We start from the raw sequence: 16,438 nt of genomic DNA, 5'->3' as shown, positions 1-16,438 counted from the left end.
TATGACTATAATTTGTGTTATTATCAAGTCTATGTATATTACTGTGAAGAGCTGTTACAAATACAGCGATTCTGTGTATTAAAAAATCAAAATGTCCTAAGCATTCAATAAAAAAAGCAAAAGTACTCCAGCATCATTCACACAAGCATATTTATTATATAAATATTTTATAAATTACAAGATTTTAATTAATGTAAACATTTCTAGGAAAATAATACTTTGTATTCTTATTAACGTTTACAACTAATATAAGGCACATAGTGCAAAAATACATTTCTGATGCAGAGATCCCAAAATAATTACCTACACGTTATCTAAAAAAGTAGCTGCTTACACTTCTGTGGCACCGTATTGTTTTTTAATTAATACATATTGCTAATATATGGCTGTGTGTGTAAAAATATGCTATAGCTTCCACTTGATCTATCAGTTTTACTGGCATGCAAAATAGATATTTGGGTTACAGAATGCATAGTGTCAAAAAAAGCATGTATTGCTATCTGGTATGTAATGTATGGATTGTAAATTTAGAAAATTTTACTCTGAATACCTGAGAGTTGGCCCTGAAATGTATTGTGTTGACATGCATATATTTCTACAGTTGTGAACTGTAGGTATAAAAAATACAAATCAAAGAGCTAGATGATATTTTAAACCTTACAACTCTCATATGCTTATTTTTCTGGAAGAAATAATTTTAACTAGTGGATGCTAGAACTGCTTTCCAACCACTGAAAAATTAAACTGAGTCAATGATGGACACCAAATACACTGTGGGATGCCTCTGCCCAGATTTTTCTGTAAAGGTTATTGAAAATTATGCTGAATTGTAGCATAAGAGGGACACACAGTACAGCCTTCAGGAATATGGCATTAGCCAGTATAAAAGGGCAAGGTTTATATGGAAAATGTTTAAGTAAATACATATTGATACAATCAGATACAAGATGCTACAGTAAACAGAACAAACTGCTTTTACAGTATACTTGGATGAGAGTCAGGGATTTAAAGACAGATTTCCAAGCAATTTGTTTCCTTATTTTCTTTTCCTGTAACCACAACAGAACTAAGCCAAAATGTTTAACATATGCTATAGAGACTGCAAAGGTTAAACCACACTCCAGAGGATTACTGCTAGTATTTGAGCACCAGGAAGAATATAATGAAAGGAATGGGGGGGAAGAAATGGTTGGACTGACAGAAACTCCAAATCCATAGAATCTCTCTCAAGTATGTTGGTTATGTATTTTTCTTCCATAAATGATTGACAGAGAATCCCTAAAAGGTTTCACAAAATTGGAAATATTACCTGTCTTCTCTAGAAAGCAAGAACTTATTTCTTTCTATATTTTAGTACAGTTGATCAAGAAAATCAGTAGATTAAAAATTTTACTGAATACTGCAAAAGGAATTGCACTGATTAGTTGCAGGTAAAGTATTACAGGTATCATACAATTTAGGGTATTACCCATAGTAATAACCTCAGTGCAATTTATTTGCTAGTGTATACTGTACATTAAATTAACATCTCTCCATGAAAAACTGAAGGTTTATGATAGTGATTTATGCATTTGCTAATCCAGAAATATTATATATCCCTGAACAAACACCAAAGACAACAGGAATTATTCTTAGTAGTGAGTATTACAGTAATGAGCATTACAGAGATGAAATAATTAATACATATATACATACAGCACCTACAGTTTGCACCTAAATGGCAAATCCCTGCTTTGATGGTCTTACCACATGAGAGTTCTCACTGTACTTGAAGCTGGAGACCAATAATTGTGTTAGGAACACATTTTCCACAAAATCCTCCACATCTTCCATATATTTTAGTACCATCCTGGGAATTAGACAAGGAGAACAGTCAGTCAAGAAATATGATTGAAATCACAGTTGTATAAAAAAGGCCCTCGAGGTTTGCACACCACAGACCTTTTGACAGATTGTACCTATAAATACTAAACCAGGAGACAGCAGCAAATTAGCAAAGCAGGCACAGAGATCCTTATACATATATATATATATATATATGTATGTGTATATTTATTTATTTATTATATACCTTCTTTCCCAGCTTACCATTCACTGTTCTGACACTGTGCATGTTAACTTCTTCTTCAATTGGGTCATTTGGTTTCCCACACAAATCAAGCTGGAGGCAAGCAATGGGTAAGGAACCTCGGCAGTGGGGTATCTTTGAAAAAATGGAGTTTTGAGGTGTTGTGGGGGGCTTTGGGGTTTTTTTGTTTGTTTGTTTGTTTCCTTGGTTGTTTTTTTAAAGCATCATTAGGTGTCTTCAGTACTTCTAATAAACCTGATTAACATGACAATTGGGTCTTAAAGTCAGGAAGAGAATGGTAGGCAGGCAGTGTTGATTTTGATAATATTCTGTGATTAAATGTGTCCCAAGATCTTTAAGAGTAAGTTATCAGGCCTTGTTTTTGCATTATCTCTGGGAGAAGTCTTAGATGAGTTCTACACCTTGAGTGCTATTTTTGATTCACAACAAGCTTGCACTAGGGAGTCATCATTTGCACCTCTGGAGGCACAAAATTCCAAACTGTAAAAAGGAGGTGAAGGAAAACAGCATTGACTTACATGGGATTTGTGTATGTCAGAAGTTGCATAGTTGCCCTGAGCAATCCATCTGACTGTACTGGATAATCTCAGACCTGTGCCAGCCAAATTAATGCTGAATTGTCCCTAAAAAAAAAAGAAAAGTAAGATACAGAGCTGATAAACAGAGTTCAAAACACTAAAATACTTGACACCAAGATCACCTAGGATATACCTAGACACTAAGGAGTGAAAGGTGTGTACATAACCTGGGTTGGTTACACTGCATTACACCCTTTTTTGGACACTCAGGACATATGCACACAAACAAGTTCTTCTGCATTAAGTTGCACCTGTAAATCAGGATCTGTCTGCAGAGCCTGAATACAGAAATAATAGACAATTCAAGTTATCTTAGCCTCTTAACTCCATTAAATTTTAATTTGCAAAATGTACAGACTTGCAATATGCAAGAATGAGACTGAATTTCTTGAAAGACTGCTGTGGTTTGTTTTTTTTTTTTCAAGTGCCTGAACATTTTGGAAATAACATCACCAGGACCTACTGCTACCTGGAAATTAGAGACTAATCACTTCTTAGCTACCTAATTCCCAATTTTTACAAGCATGCTGTTCAAGCATCATTATCTCATAATCTTCCATTTCTTTTTCAGTACACCAAATAACACTATTTAACATGAACACGAGTGGAGGTAAAAATAAATCTATGGCTAAAAGGAATGTTCTGCAATAAAAACCATCCAAAACAGTTTATTGATGCTAAAATATTTGCCCACACAAATACATAATTTGAAAACTAGATGTAAAAAAGTGTCAGTTCATACAAGAACAGGAAACATATTAACAACCAACTCCACTGCCTTTGTAAAAAAAAATGTTGAACATAAAATGGTTAAATTGCAGTCACACAGAAGTGCAGTATGTTGGAAAGCAGCACTACCTACACAAAGACCCAAAGAGTCAGTTTAGGCATCATTACAACCAGAAAACACTTGCACGCCTGAGTACAGTTCACTGGAGGCCTCAATTTCTGTATTCAGACCTAGTTAAAACAGCCTAACTCTTGAGATAACAGCTTTAGCAAAGATAATATTTCTATTATATATGGTAGCTTCTGCATTTTATTGCTTAACATTGTCATGGTGAGATATTTTATTATATGTAAATATTTGTGTGGGTATAATATATGTGTGCATGTATGAATATACAGCATTCAGCCCTTATTATTAGTCAACCACTGAAATTCCTTCAAATTAAGTATTATATTGCTAAAGAGAATTGATTTCCTCTGGTAGCCTTCAAAGATATGAAGAGTCAGGAGAGAAATGGAAAAGATAAAAATCCTGCAGGATGATAAAAAAGGAAAGGCACTTGAAGAGAACAAAGACCTAGAAGGGAGTAGGGGAAACAAAGGATACATTATATCCACAGGGAAGGAGAGCAATGCCTGAAATGGGTAGAAAGATAATTATACATATATGGAGCCTAGAAAGAGTAGAGTAAACAATTTGAGGGAGAAACAGGAAAAAAATATAATGGTGGAACAGGAGCGCAAGGAGTAAAACTCATTAATTTTGTAGATTAGGCAGAATAGGAAATAAATTAGAACTGTGAAGCTCTAAACCAGTCCCAAGGTTTTTGTTTGTGGGTTTGGTTGGTTTTTTTTGTTTCCTCTTACATGCACGTATCAAGGGGATAAGAAATCAAATACCTGAGGACATCTGGCAGCACTGTAGCAATCTCCAGCTGTAGCAAATGGAACTGCTCTCCCAAGTATAGTCTGAGCAAAAAGAAAATCTGTGGCTAGAAAACAAAAAATTACTCAAGACTGAAACTGCTGCAATAGAAAGTCAGGTGAAAACAGCATGGAAAGGCAGGAACATGCAAGGGGTTTGGGTTGGTTTGGGTGGGGCTTTGTTTGTTGGGGTGTTTTGTGTATCTTGGATTGTTTTTTAACAAAATATATTTTTAATAGTCTGTTTTAGTTAATGCAACATAAAAACAACAAATAGACCCAATTTTCTTTCTGAGCTAGGAGTGGGGTAGGAATTGGGAGGATGTGCACTACATCCACTGGTTGTGGGCCACCTTGGCACCCTCAGGCAGAGGCTTAAAAGTGCTGCAAGATTCCCTCTCTATCTAGCGTATCCATCAAGGTCCAAGACAAGACCACCTTCAGGATAGCAAGATTTTCTTTAGAAAACTATGTCAGGCACCAGTAGGAAATGGCATAATGGCATAATAAAAGCTCAGAAGCATAATGGCATAATGGCATAATAAAAGCTCAGAAGCTGAAGGTAGTTCACATGTAAAATACAACTCTGCAAGATTCGTGCCACTTGAGACAAACTAACAAGGGAAGCTGTGGTTTCTGTTTTATTTTCTTTGAAATTCCCATTGAGTTCCTAAAGAGGATTTTTGCTTGTCCAGAAGTGGCATAATTGGATCTATAATTAGGTCAAATGGCAGTTTCACATTCACAATATTGACTAATCACAAATTTCAATTTAATGCTTACAGTGGCTAAAACTGCCAAAATGCTTACTTTTAATTTGCATGGACGTTATATCAAATCTTATTTTGCTAAAAACTGTGAAGCCAGCTGCAAGGTAATCATTTCGACAGGCACAGTCTTGCCTTCTGCTTCCATTGAAAGGACATTCGTATGGATTCTGCAACCTAGACAACAGCAAAGATTTAGTTTTCCTTTTGACATTTTCCAAAACATTGCAACACAGCACAAAATAATTGCATTGCATTATGCTGCATAATATTAAACAACTACTGAGAAAAAAGCTCAGCTGTTCATCTTAGCTCAGCTGAAACAGTGATTTCTACAACATCTCTACTAAAGTCTACATAGAATTTTTTTAATAGAATGGTTTGGGTTAGGAGGGGCCTTAAAGATGATCTAGTTCCACTTAGTGCAATTAACAAAATTTCAGTGTGGAAGTATCCACGTCTGCATTTCTGTGTTCATATACCTGGGTAACCAAAGCAAAAAAATCAAGGAAGAAAATTCTATTCATCTGTACTCACAAAACTAAATATTATTTTATTCTTTTAATTTGGAAAAAATAAATGCCTTTTATAAAGTTACAAAACCACTTTTGTACCTGAATCCATATACTTCAGAGAAATTGTCTGCTTCACCTTTTACCAGTGTTAAATATTCTTTGGGATTCTCTGAGTGCATGCCTGAGCAATAAATCTGCAAGGGGAAATACAAACCTTTAGCAAAATATTTATTAAAAGGGTACTATTTCATAAAAGTATGTGATTAAAACTCAAAAAGATTAAAGGTACCTTTATCATCCTTCCCTTAATGTTAAGTAGGTATTCACCATCCTCTCTAATCCCTTTTTTAACTTGGATATCTTTGCAGGTGGTAAAAATTTCACCTTAAAATAAATGATTAAATCATATTAATATTTCAGGAACAGAGCTTAGGTTTCGGACTTACTTTTGCATTATTGTGCTCCAAATAAATTTACAGCTTTTATATAAATAACCTGAAAAAACATTAAGTGCAGCTGAAAATTGCAGCCCTCACTTACATTTTTCCTCATGGCAGATCATTCTGGCATCTGGTTTTAAACGTGGAAGGCACAAGTCACTGGATAAGCCATTTTCAGTCATACACTCTACAGTTCTCTCCTTTATCCCCACTCCACAAGACACTGAGCACTAGAGGTAGAGAGTTAATTTAGAATTAGTAAATAATCAACAAAATGATGCCAGCAAATTGGTCTTGGCATCCATTTGTGTTTGAGACAGCTATTAAAATTGGCTTGCACATCTCTCCTCACCTTGGTCCACTTTCCCACTCTCCAGGTGGCTGCTTGTGAGCACCCTTTGATATTACATTTATAGATGTATGGGGATGGCTGTACTGGGCATTCCTGGTATGCTACAGTCCGAAGGCCACGGGTGTGATAACTTGGAACAGAATGGGATCCAACACAGTACGTGATCCTCTGCTGGTAACCAAACCCACAGCTGGCAGAGCACTAAAATAAAATCCCCAAGGACAGGCATTACTTCTGTGAAACTAAAACTTTCTGCAACATTTGCTAAAATTTGGTTTAAGGTAATTTAAAATTGAAGTCACTTTGGTTGGTTTGTTGGTGGTGTTGGGTCGATGGTTGGACTTGATGATCTCATTGGTCCTTTCCAACCTTAATGATTCTATGGCTGCAATTACAGATAAGCCACCTCTGAACCTTGCTTTGGCAAAAGCCTCTGCTCTGCTATCTGGCACCTTGGGCTGGTTCATCAGTGTACAGGAGTGAAGGTCTGACACATTTTATGCATCCATGGAGGCAGAATGCTGCCCTTTTCTCAGAGCTCACAGAGGTTCCAGACTGGTTCTCTTTCAGCTGCCCTACACACACATTCACACACCTTTAGCCAGTGTAGGTGTGCAAGAAAAACAGGCACTGATCCATCACTTCGCTGAAATCAAGGAAAAGATTTTTGTTAATTTCAGTGAGATCAGCTTGCAGGAGAGTTTCCCTGGGAAGCAGCAAAGGAATCCTGTGGCAGGATGTCCATGGTGTCCCTGGATCTCAGGGAGCTACATGAAGACTGATAACAATCACTACAATGAATCATGGCTGACTGGAAAGTTCAGTGCAGAGAAATTTTAGGCCCCCATATTCAGATGGAAATATACAGGGTTTTTTTGCCTGCAAGCATAATGCATTTACAGCAACACAATATTCTTAAATGTCAAGTTATATAAAAGGTGTGTAAGCAATATAATTCGTTCACCTGGGACAGGTCTCCTGTAAGCACAACGTATTTAGAGGGAGCTGCCCTGCACTTTCTGGTTGCTGGAGGCTTCGTGGCAGGATCACAGAAGCTTTCATCCACTTGGAGCTGGTTTCCATCCACACACTTGACCTTCCGGTGTATTTTCTTTCTTCTATTTGATGCTGAGCACTGAGTGTGAGGAAAACACTCACAGTTTCTGTACTTAAATTAGCCACGTGCACAACAGATATTTGCCAATTGCCACGCACCAGGAAAACACAGGCAGCAACAAATTTATGGCATCTGTTACCAGTTTCAGACAGAGTTAGCCACTGAACCAAAATCCTTTATTTTTTCTAAGTTTAGATATAAGTTAAAAATCCACTAGTGTATAATGACATGAAATGATAGTATATAATGACATGAAATGACACCCTAGTTGTTGGGTGAGACAGAAGAAAATTAAAACAAGCCAAGGTGACAGGCCAAAAAGGGGTTTAAAGAAAAATATGAATGAAATAAGTTGGTCTTTAAAAAAAAAACAACAAAAAGTAACCCTGGAAATGTGTAAGTGATGTTACAGTGATTTAAAAAAAAAAAATTACAAAAGTGTCTGTTAATGAAGTCAGTAGTAGCTTTGGGCAGCCATATCTGTTGAGTCTGTGCCTTTATCCTCAGTGTCATCAGACCTACCCCTGGGGAGTTTTATGGCATGGAAATTCATCACAGTCCTGGTAGGACAGAATAAGACACTTGCTGCTACCATAATCCAGAAAAGTGGGGGTACAGGCTAAGTGATACATGTCAACAGCATCTCCCTAGCTACAGGTGCTTCAATTAACATGTTTGAACTTGATGTGAGAAAGCAGGAAGGCTCAAATACACAAATTCCAGCCTCAGCAGAAGCAATAATCAATAACACCACCTACTACAGTCAGACCTGAACTTAACGTAATAATAATCTGGACCCAAGAATAATCTATTAGAAGACTCACCGAGTTCTGGTCAAGCCCATTGTTCAAATTTTATTATTAATGACTCAAAGAGGCAACATGAAATGAAAAAAAAAAAAAAAGAAGATGCTGTATGGTAAATCAGCTCTGCTAGAGGAAAACTCTAACTTTACCAAGTCAGGTCTGGAAAACCCCTGAAGAATGGAGACTGCACAGATTCCTAGGGCAGCCCATTCAACTGCCTGAATTGTCCTCAGGGAAGCAGTTTTCATAAAAACCAGTCTGACCCTCCTTGCCTTTACCTTACTGCCACTGCCTCTTGCCTTCCCACTCTGTGACATGGCAGGGAATCTAGCTTTGTCCTCAGGGGAACTTCCTTGCTGTGGACTTGTATCAGGTGATGGAGTGTGGATACAATTTGCTGGAATAACTTACAGAAACACTTGATCTTTTAATCACAGAATCATAGAATAATTTGGGTTGAAAGAGAGCTCTAGAGGTCATCTAGTCCAAACCTCCTCCAGTAAGCAGGGACACCCTCAGCCAGATCTGGTTGCTCAGAGCCTCCTCAAGCCTCACCTTGATATCTCCAGGGATGAGGCACTGCCTGCCTGCCTGGGCAACCTGTTCCATTATCCTACTACCCTCATGGTAAAGAATTTTTTCCTAACATCCAATCTAAATCTACTCTTCTCTAATTTAAAACCATTGCCCCTCATCCTATCACCACAAGTCCTTGCAAACAGTCCATCTCCAGCCTTCCTCTGGGTCCCCTTCAGGTACACTATTATGTGTATTAATGGTACCTTATATTAAATATAATTTAATGGCTCTTAATGTCACGGAGCAGCTCACAATATTAGGCACATGATGAATAACCCATTCATGAGGTTAAGGGGGACAAGCAGAGCAGGCTTTTTCATTCTGCTCTGTACATTGGTCTTGTAGACATTCTTCTCTTTAGCATGGAAATGCACATTTGGTAGGAGAATGCCAGCAGCTGCTCTCAGCCTCCTGACTGCAAGCTGGAGAAATGCTTGATCCAGATTTTTTTTCTGCTATGCTGAAACTGGTGAGTCGAGGAGATGACAAAGGAGCACTCAGAGCTGAGACAGCTGGGTAAAATATTGCCAGTTCAGTGGAGGATGTAATAAGCCAGGAGTGGAAGACAGATGGATAAACACTTGAACTACTATTAATACTTGATGTACAGGGCTAGATATGAATCTGGTGAGAGGGGGAACTGAACACAGGGATTTCAAGCAGACAGCAACATCCATGTTGGAGAAGTTATGAACTAGTTGGAAGTATTTGTAGAGGAGAGCTCCAAATACCAAGGCAGAACAGAGAAATGTTTGATGGGACAGGAAAATTTACCCTCATTGTCTGAAAGTGTATATTTGTGCTAAAAGGACATTCTAAGCCATTTTCACTAATTCTTGATACTAATAGCTTCTTCATAGGAGAAGAGAACACTTGGAAGAAACATACATTGTTAGCTTTCCCTAAATGTAGTTTAATGAAAGAATATATATATCCAAACTCCATTAATATAACTCAGGTATTTTGTGTCCCTGAGACTTTTGGGTCTTCGTATTCAAGATTTAAGGGGAGTTGCTCTAGGAAATTCAACAGCACAAAGATGCACAAACTGGGATTTTGTTTAATGTTACACTAAGAGAGAGGCTTTTCCGTACACCATTTCAGATCTACATAATTTTAGGTTTCTCTCTCTCTTTCTATATGTTTCCATGTTTGCATAAATGGATAAAAAAGTTATTAAACTTTTAGAAAACAGTCATCACAACTTCAGGAGAATAGTAGGAGAATGCTGTGTTTTATTTCCTTATCTTGCTTCATATTTGTTAGGAGAATGCTGAACTTGTTTTGCGTTTCCTTTCTGCTAAGTTTTCCACACAGATCTTTAAAAAGACCTGTTCCAAGATTTTACTAAAAGGTTTCTATTGCCAGTTGGCATTTCATTTGTATTTCCATTCGTAAAAAAAAATTTTAAATTATATTTCATATTATGTTTTATTAAACTTTTTACGTACTATGTAAAGATTTTGGTATTCAAGTTATACAGTTGTATCAATTGGGACCTACTCAGAGTTCCATCAGAGCTTTTGTCTAAAACAGCAGACAAGCAAAATCTGAGTAAGAGAGTAAACAAATCCTTTGACACCTTTTGTCACTCTTTTTAGTTTTTCAAGCTTTACTTTCAAAACATCCAGCATGGCCACTTGTTATTCTGCAACACAGCAGCTATTAGAAATATATCCAAATGTGAAAAAAAAACCCAACTCAAACAAAGAAAACCTAAAAAAACCACACCAAAACCAAACAACAACAAACAAAATAAATAAATAAAATTTACTACATCACTCAGTTACTTCATCCAAGTCAGAGTTTGCTTACCTCCTCCCACTGATCTGCCAGCCAGTGGTACCAGGTGCAGGCAGGCAGCCAGCAATGCCTCTGGCTCACGGGCCTGGTACCAGGGGCACACATTGCTTCACTCACTTGACCCAACCCCTTCAGCTGGCAGGAGATGTCCCTCTGCTGAATCCCCACTCCACAGGACACAGAACACTAAAATTAATTAAAATTAGTTATGTCAGTGTGAAATGAGACAGTCCTTGGAAGGTGGTTTCCTCCAGAAAGCTGCCAAGATATTGCTCCAGTACCACCTCGGAATGGTGGTGCCATTATTACAAGTACTAAGGGTATTAATTAAAATACACTTTTCAGCCCTTACCATGCTTGTGTTTCATTGCATTTGAACAAATTAATGTTGAAAATGTAACGATGCCATCTTTTGCAACCACATATTCTAAGTGAAACTGCCCTGGCAGGGGAATGGGGCTGATCACCTCCAGAGGTCCCTTCCAACCCCTAACATTTTGTCATCCAATTTAACAGATTTCATTGCAATGTGTGAGAGGTTCCAGTCAGGCTTTGCCTCAAATGACAATTGGCAACTGGAAGCACTACACGCACCCCCAGTACATGGCATACAGCAGGGGAGAGAGGGGAAAGAAATGAAATCATGCAGGTGGTGATGCTCTTAACTGCTCTTCTCTCTATAATAAGCAGGATGAATGATGTACTTGTCTCAAACATTCTAAAAGCCTTGAGAAGAAACTATTCAAGACCTTGATAAAAAGAAAGACAATACAGCTTGTGAAAAAGACAGCTACAAAGCCAAAGATAATTGATTCTGCTGTCACAGCAGATTATAAACTAAGTTTTGCAAACTCTAAGGGATGCACTCAGCAAAACTTCATGAGCAATAATTGAGTAGCAGTTGTGGACAGCAAGACATTGATAGTATAAAAAAATGAGAGACTCTGAACCATTGTCTCTCCTAGGATTGGACCACCACCCCTTTCTTCCTGTCCTCCACAATCTAACTGAACACTGCTGGACCCTTGGGTGGTAACTTCTGTATTTTTTCTCTCCTCACTCTACCTTTGAGTGGTGCTTTTACTTTCTTGCCCTCCCTCCCTCCCTTCCTTTCCTTCCTTCCTCTTTTTCTCTCATTGTTTCCTTATAGGATTAGGTTAACAACTACAGTTTTTTACAGATCTGATTATGTACAATAAGATAATGTAGTTGCACCCAGTACTGTTATTTTCACTTAGTCCTTGTGGGATCCAGCAAGAACACCCATGTTTCCAGCCTTTGGAACATGACAATGTACATTAAAAAAAAAACAAACTTGCTGGCAATAATTTCCACCAAAGCAGTGTATCATGCATATGATCTTGTCTTTTAGTCTCACAGAATTTATAATTATGGAAGATTTTACAAACCTCTTTCCATCTGCTGGCCTTCCAAGCAGGACATCTTCCAGCTCTACATGTTTTGTATGATCGTGGTTTTTTCAAATGTCTACAGTTTTCTTCTTCTATTTTAGCTTGGAAGCTATTAAGACAATGCACATCACGAAACTTCAAGCCTTTTCCACAGGAAACAGAACACTGAAAAGAGAGGTATACTTCAATACTTTACCAGAAGAAACTGTGGCCTCATCCAAAGCAGACTCTAAGATACAGGATTAAGTTTCTGATTGTGACACAACATCTGCTGCACATATCCAAAATTCCTGTGTAAGCTCTCTTGTACTGGGTGTCACTGATTAGATGCCAAACATCTCTCATGTCTTGCTTATTCAGTGTTGTCCTTGACAAATACCTGAGCTCAGACACCCATAGCATGCAGGTGATAGCTTGATATTGTGATTTCACAAGAACATGCACCAGTTGCTTTCTATTTCCAGAATGTATATTGTTATTTTCATGTAAGCATGATACTTATTTTAAGCATGAGATAAAGGAAAATGCATGTCTCCAGCTGTTAGGCTATGAAGTCAAGTTTGGTCTGACATCTCCCTTCTTCGAGCTGCGAGTACCTTGCTGTATGAGAAAGAGGCAGGAGAGGAGGTATAAAGCAGCCATCATAGGTTATGGTGCAGTCCCTGGAGCCAGGGCCTTTCCCTGACATCCCAGTGTTCTGCTTCCTCCAGAAAGCTGCTCTGATATTGCTCCAGTAAGTTGCTCTGGGACCTCCCTCCCTCCCACATAAAGCCAATAGGGCTGCAGATACCTTTTGTGAAACCCACCCTGGCTGTAGGCATTAGGTGTGAGCAGAGCCTGTCTGACAGATTTATCTCTTTTGGAGAAACAGGGGATCAGTCTCTTTTCCCAGGCAACTCTCAGCAAGACAAGAGGGCACGGTCTCAAGTTGTGCCAGAGGAGGTTTAGGTTGGACATTAGAAAGAATTTCTTTACAGAGAGGGTGATCAAGCACTGGAATGGGCTGCCCTGGGAAGTGGTGGACTCTCCATCCCTGGAGATATTTAAAAAGAGACTGGATGTGGCACTCAGTGCCATGGTCTGGTAACTGCAGCGGTAGTGGATCAAGGGTTGGACTTGATGATCTCTGAGGTCCCTTCCAACCCAGCCAATTCTATGAATCTATGATTCTATATTCCTGGACTCCCATGAGACTTCAGGGAGTTTTGAATTTCATATTTCAAATCAAAGCTGCCCTATTCACCTGCAGAGAAGAGCTGCCAGTCCTAGGGAACTTGCAGTCAAACAAAGAACATCTGAAGCCTTCCCAAGTTAGAAGGCTACTCAGCTGACTTGTCTTGGATCATGAGCAGTCTGAATATAAGCACTTTAGAACCATTATTATTTTAATATTGCCATTCATCTTCATATTTTATGCCATCCTATCCAAGAGTTCATATAAACAGTTTTACTCTCTTTCCAGACTGGACAAAGAACATGTTTATTTATTCTAGGACTCCCACTGTACTTTATTTTACACATGGAAAAGCACTTCCTGCACAGTCAGGTAGAGGAATTAATACTGAAATGAAAATCAATTTTGAAGTGGATGTGAAAAGGATTAAAATAAAGACTTTCCTCTAAAGCACCTAAGATACTTCTCTCCCTTTTATCTTGCAGTGTCATCTTTATCACTGGTATTGCACACTTACGTAATCAAGCAGTTTTAAACATTTGTCTTCTATTTTTAGGAAATAAAGTTCATAAGATCCAACTTTCAGTACAAAATCTAGCAAATACATTCTTGAAAACAACATCTGGAGAAATGTTTGAGATTTTGTTTTTGTTTTTTTTTTAATACAGAACAAGCAACTATAATAAGTTAACCTGCTGGGAAAGAAAGAATTTTCACAAGAACAGTATGAATACTTCAGTAAACAGAATCTCAGCTGCCTCACTTGTCCTCAAATACATCAGGGATGCCTATGTGTACTTAAACTTTTACATGTGCAATCCTAAAGATTTGATTGAAATTGCCAATGTGTTTAAAAAGAAATCTTTGCAGGATAAAGCAATGAAATGAATATATCACACAATACTATGAATAGCATGTTTCTCTTAAGCAGCTATAATTGCTTTTGCAAAAGGACAATAGTACTGATTTGGTCACAAATATGTCTGCTATATGTCTGCTGTCATATGTCTGCTTTACTGTTCCAGTAAAAAGAATGTTTCTACATTAAGTAATTTCACTTTCAGCAAAATCTTTACAGTTATAATTTAAAAATAGTGTTCATGTAGTTTTACAGTTTATGTTTCATTAATTTAGAAACTACTTTAAAATAGGAAAATACTTCCTAGAACAGAAATTATCTGTAAGGCTATATATTAAATCTATATAAATCTATATAAGTATATATATATAATGTGTGCAGATATTTTTTATTCAGCAAAAATGAGACTTATTGTAGAGGGCTAATGGTTGCTAATAGCCATAGAATATACAAAGCAGACTTTTAGCCTGTGTAACAGTCTTTGAAAGATCCTCTGATAAGATCTCTACCCACTGAACTCAACATTAAATATTTATTTCTACATGGGTTGGAACAGGGTGTAGTTTTTCTGTTGATGGGTTTTGTTTTCTTTTTCTCATCATTGGTCCAAATTCAACTGAGTTACATCTCTTTTATATTTAAATAGACTAATTTAATCTTTACAGTTTGTACTACTCTTTGTTCTAAAGAAATTGAAGAATCGTGTGTGAAGTTAGCCCATTACAATAGTAAGATATTTTTAGTAGTTACAGAACAATGAATAGAGAGATTATTTGTAGTTCTCTTTCATAAAGAAGTTCTACTGAATTTTGTAATTAGAGTACATATCAACAAATACTTAATTTATAAATAGTTATTTCAAATACTTAAATTTTCTTTGACTCAAATACCATCTAGCTTTGATGACTCAAACTAGCTGAAACCTATTGTTATTTTAATGTTAAATGCAGAAACACAAAGACAGACACTTAGAAACTGTTGGAAATTATTTTCAATTATTTTAAAATATTTTTTCATTAAATTTATTAAAATATTAATTTTTCCAGTAACGTAACTTTGCATAAGTCATCTGTTTGGTATTTTTCTTGCTGTAACAGACAATAAGTTACTGGATGTTGGCAATTCATACAAAGAAAATATTCACAGCTTAATAGCTTTTTTCCCATGGAGTTTTTCATTCCATGTTAATCGTATCTTTGACAACTTAAACAGACATATTCAACAGGTTAGGATTATATTGAAAAATCTTAAAAGCATTAAATCCTTTCAAAGTTAAAGTTTTCCAGAAACACAGAGACAATGTTTCTGTACATATATCTGCTGTCCTCTTCCTTCACATATTCACCTAGCTACACACTTGATTCTGTGCTTCCATGTAACCAAACCTCCTGCTGAATAGATCTGATCCTGAAAAATAAATTCCATAGTGCAAGAGATAATTCATCAGTGTCCTAATGCTATGAATGCTATGAGTTTTGACTTATAAACTTTTAAAGTTTTTGGGGTTTTTGATGGTTTTTTGTTTGGTTCGGTTTTTTATTTAGTTTTTTTGTCTGTTTGTGTTTGGTTTTGTTTTCACTGGCATCACAAAAGAACACTGAAGATTAATTCCTTAGGTTAATGTCTGCTTTTTGTTCCACTGAAGGAGCAAAAACTTAAACTTTTAAAGCTAAAAAAAAAAAAATCCTAGCACTTAAGCATCTTAAGTCTCTGCTTAAATATGATTGTCCATACTTAAAACCAAGTAAACCACACAGCTAAGCAGTGCCTCCAAGCAGTTTTACAAGAACCATAGAATGAGGTGCTTGGAATACTGCATCTCCTGGAACTTTGTGGTTCCACAGGTTCCAGGTTCCACAGGGTTAGATTCTTGTCTCTGCTGCAGTGACTTTCTCCCACCAATGTCACTGTAAGGAACAGAAATCTGAACATCTCTAAGGATCAGACCCTTTTAAATTTAACTGGGACCTTGCTAAAATTCAGGCAACTCTTTCCAATATTGTAATTCTCAAAGTCTTAAACATAAGGTGCATAAGTACCCAGGCTGTCCCAAGCCTAGGCACCTTAAAAAAGATCTTTAAGACCTTAAAAATATTCTTGGGTGCTGAACAGGCCAATTCTACAAACACAGACAATTCTTTTAACAGACTATCTCAGTGCTTTACATGTCCATAAGGACAACCAGCATCCTGAAAACAGGTTTTCCTGTTTCTACTAACAAGTTAAAAAAGGGTACACTAAGAGTACGCTAAGAGCATGACAGAAGAAGGAGGCACATACACAGCGAGATATTT

The 16,438-nt window shown here is 37.1% G+C and overlaps 1 protein-coding gene across 2 annotated transcripts in view; it reads right to left on the bottom strand.

Annotated features, from left to right (window-relative positions):
* Positions 1-133: 133 nt before the first annotated feature.
* ADAMTS20 (ADAM metallopeptidase with thrombospondin type 1 motif 20) overlaps positions 134-16,438 on the bottom strand; it is an 84,776-nt gene continuing 68,471 nt past the window's right edge. For both annotated transcript variants that reach the window (XM_071733576.1, XM_071733577.1), the window contains exons 29-39: positions 12,109-12,276; positions 10,712-10,885; positions 7,359-7,529; positions 6,395-6,595; positions 6,143-6,272; positions 5,892-5,986; positions 5,702-5,796; positions 5,131-5,264; positions 4,297-4,388; positions 2,608-2,712; positions 134-1,849 (exon numbers count right to left, since the gene is read on the bottom strand). In XM_071733576.1, the coding sequence (XP_071589677.1) occupies positions 1,760-1,849; positions 2,608-2,712; positions 4,297-4,388; positions 5,131-5,264; positions 5,702-5,796; positions 5,892-5,986; positions 6,143-6,272; positions 6,395-6,595; positions 7,359-7,529; positions 10,712-10,885; positions 12,109-12,276 (1,455 nt within the window). In that variant the 3' untranslated portion in view covers positions 134-1,759. The remainder of the gene's footprint in view (positions 1,850-2,607; positions 2,713-4,296; positions 4,389-5,130; positions 5,265-5,701; positions 5,797-5,891; positions 5,987-6,142; positions 6,273-6,394; positions 6,596-7,358; positions 7,530-10,711; positions 10,886-12,108; positions 12,277-16,438) is intronic.

Source organism: Heliangelus exortis, chromosome 1, assembly GCF_036169615.1.
Source record: "Heliangelus exortis chromosome 1, bHelExo1.hap1, whole genome shotgun sequence".
In the NCBI taxonomy this organism is placed as follows: Eukaryota; Metazoa; Chordata; class Aves; order Apodiformes; family Trochilidae; genus Heliangelus; species Heliangelus exortis.
This window is presented reverse-complemented; position numbering and strand designations above follow the sequence as displayed.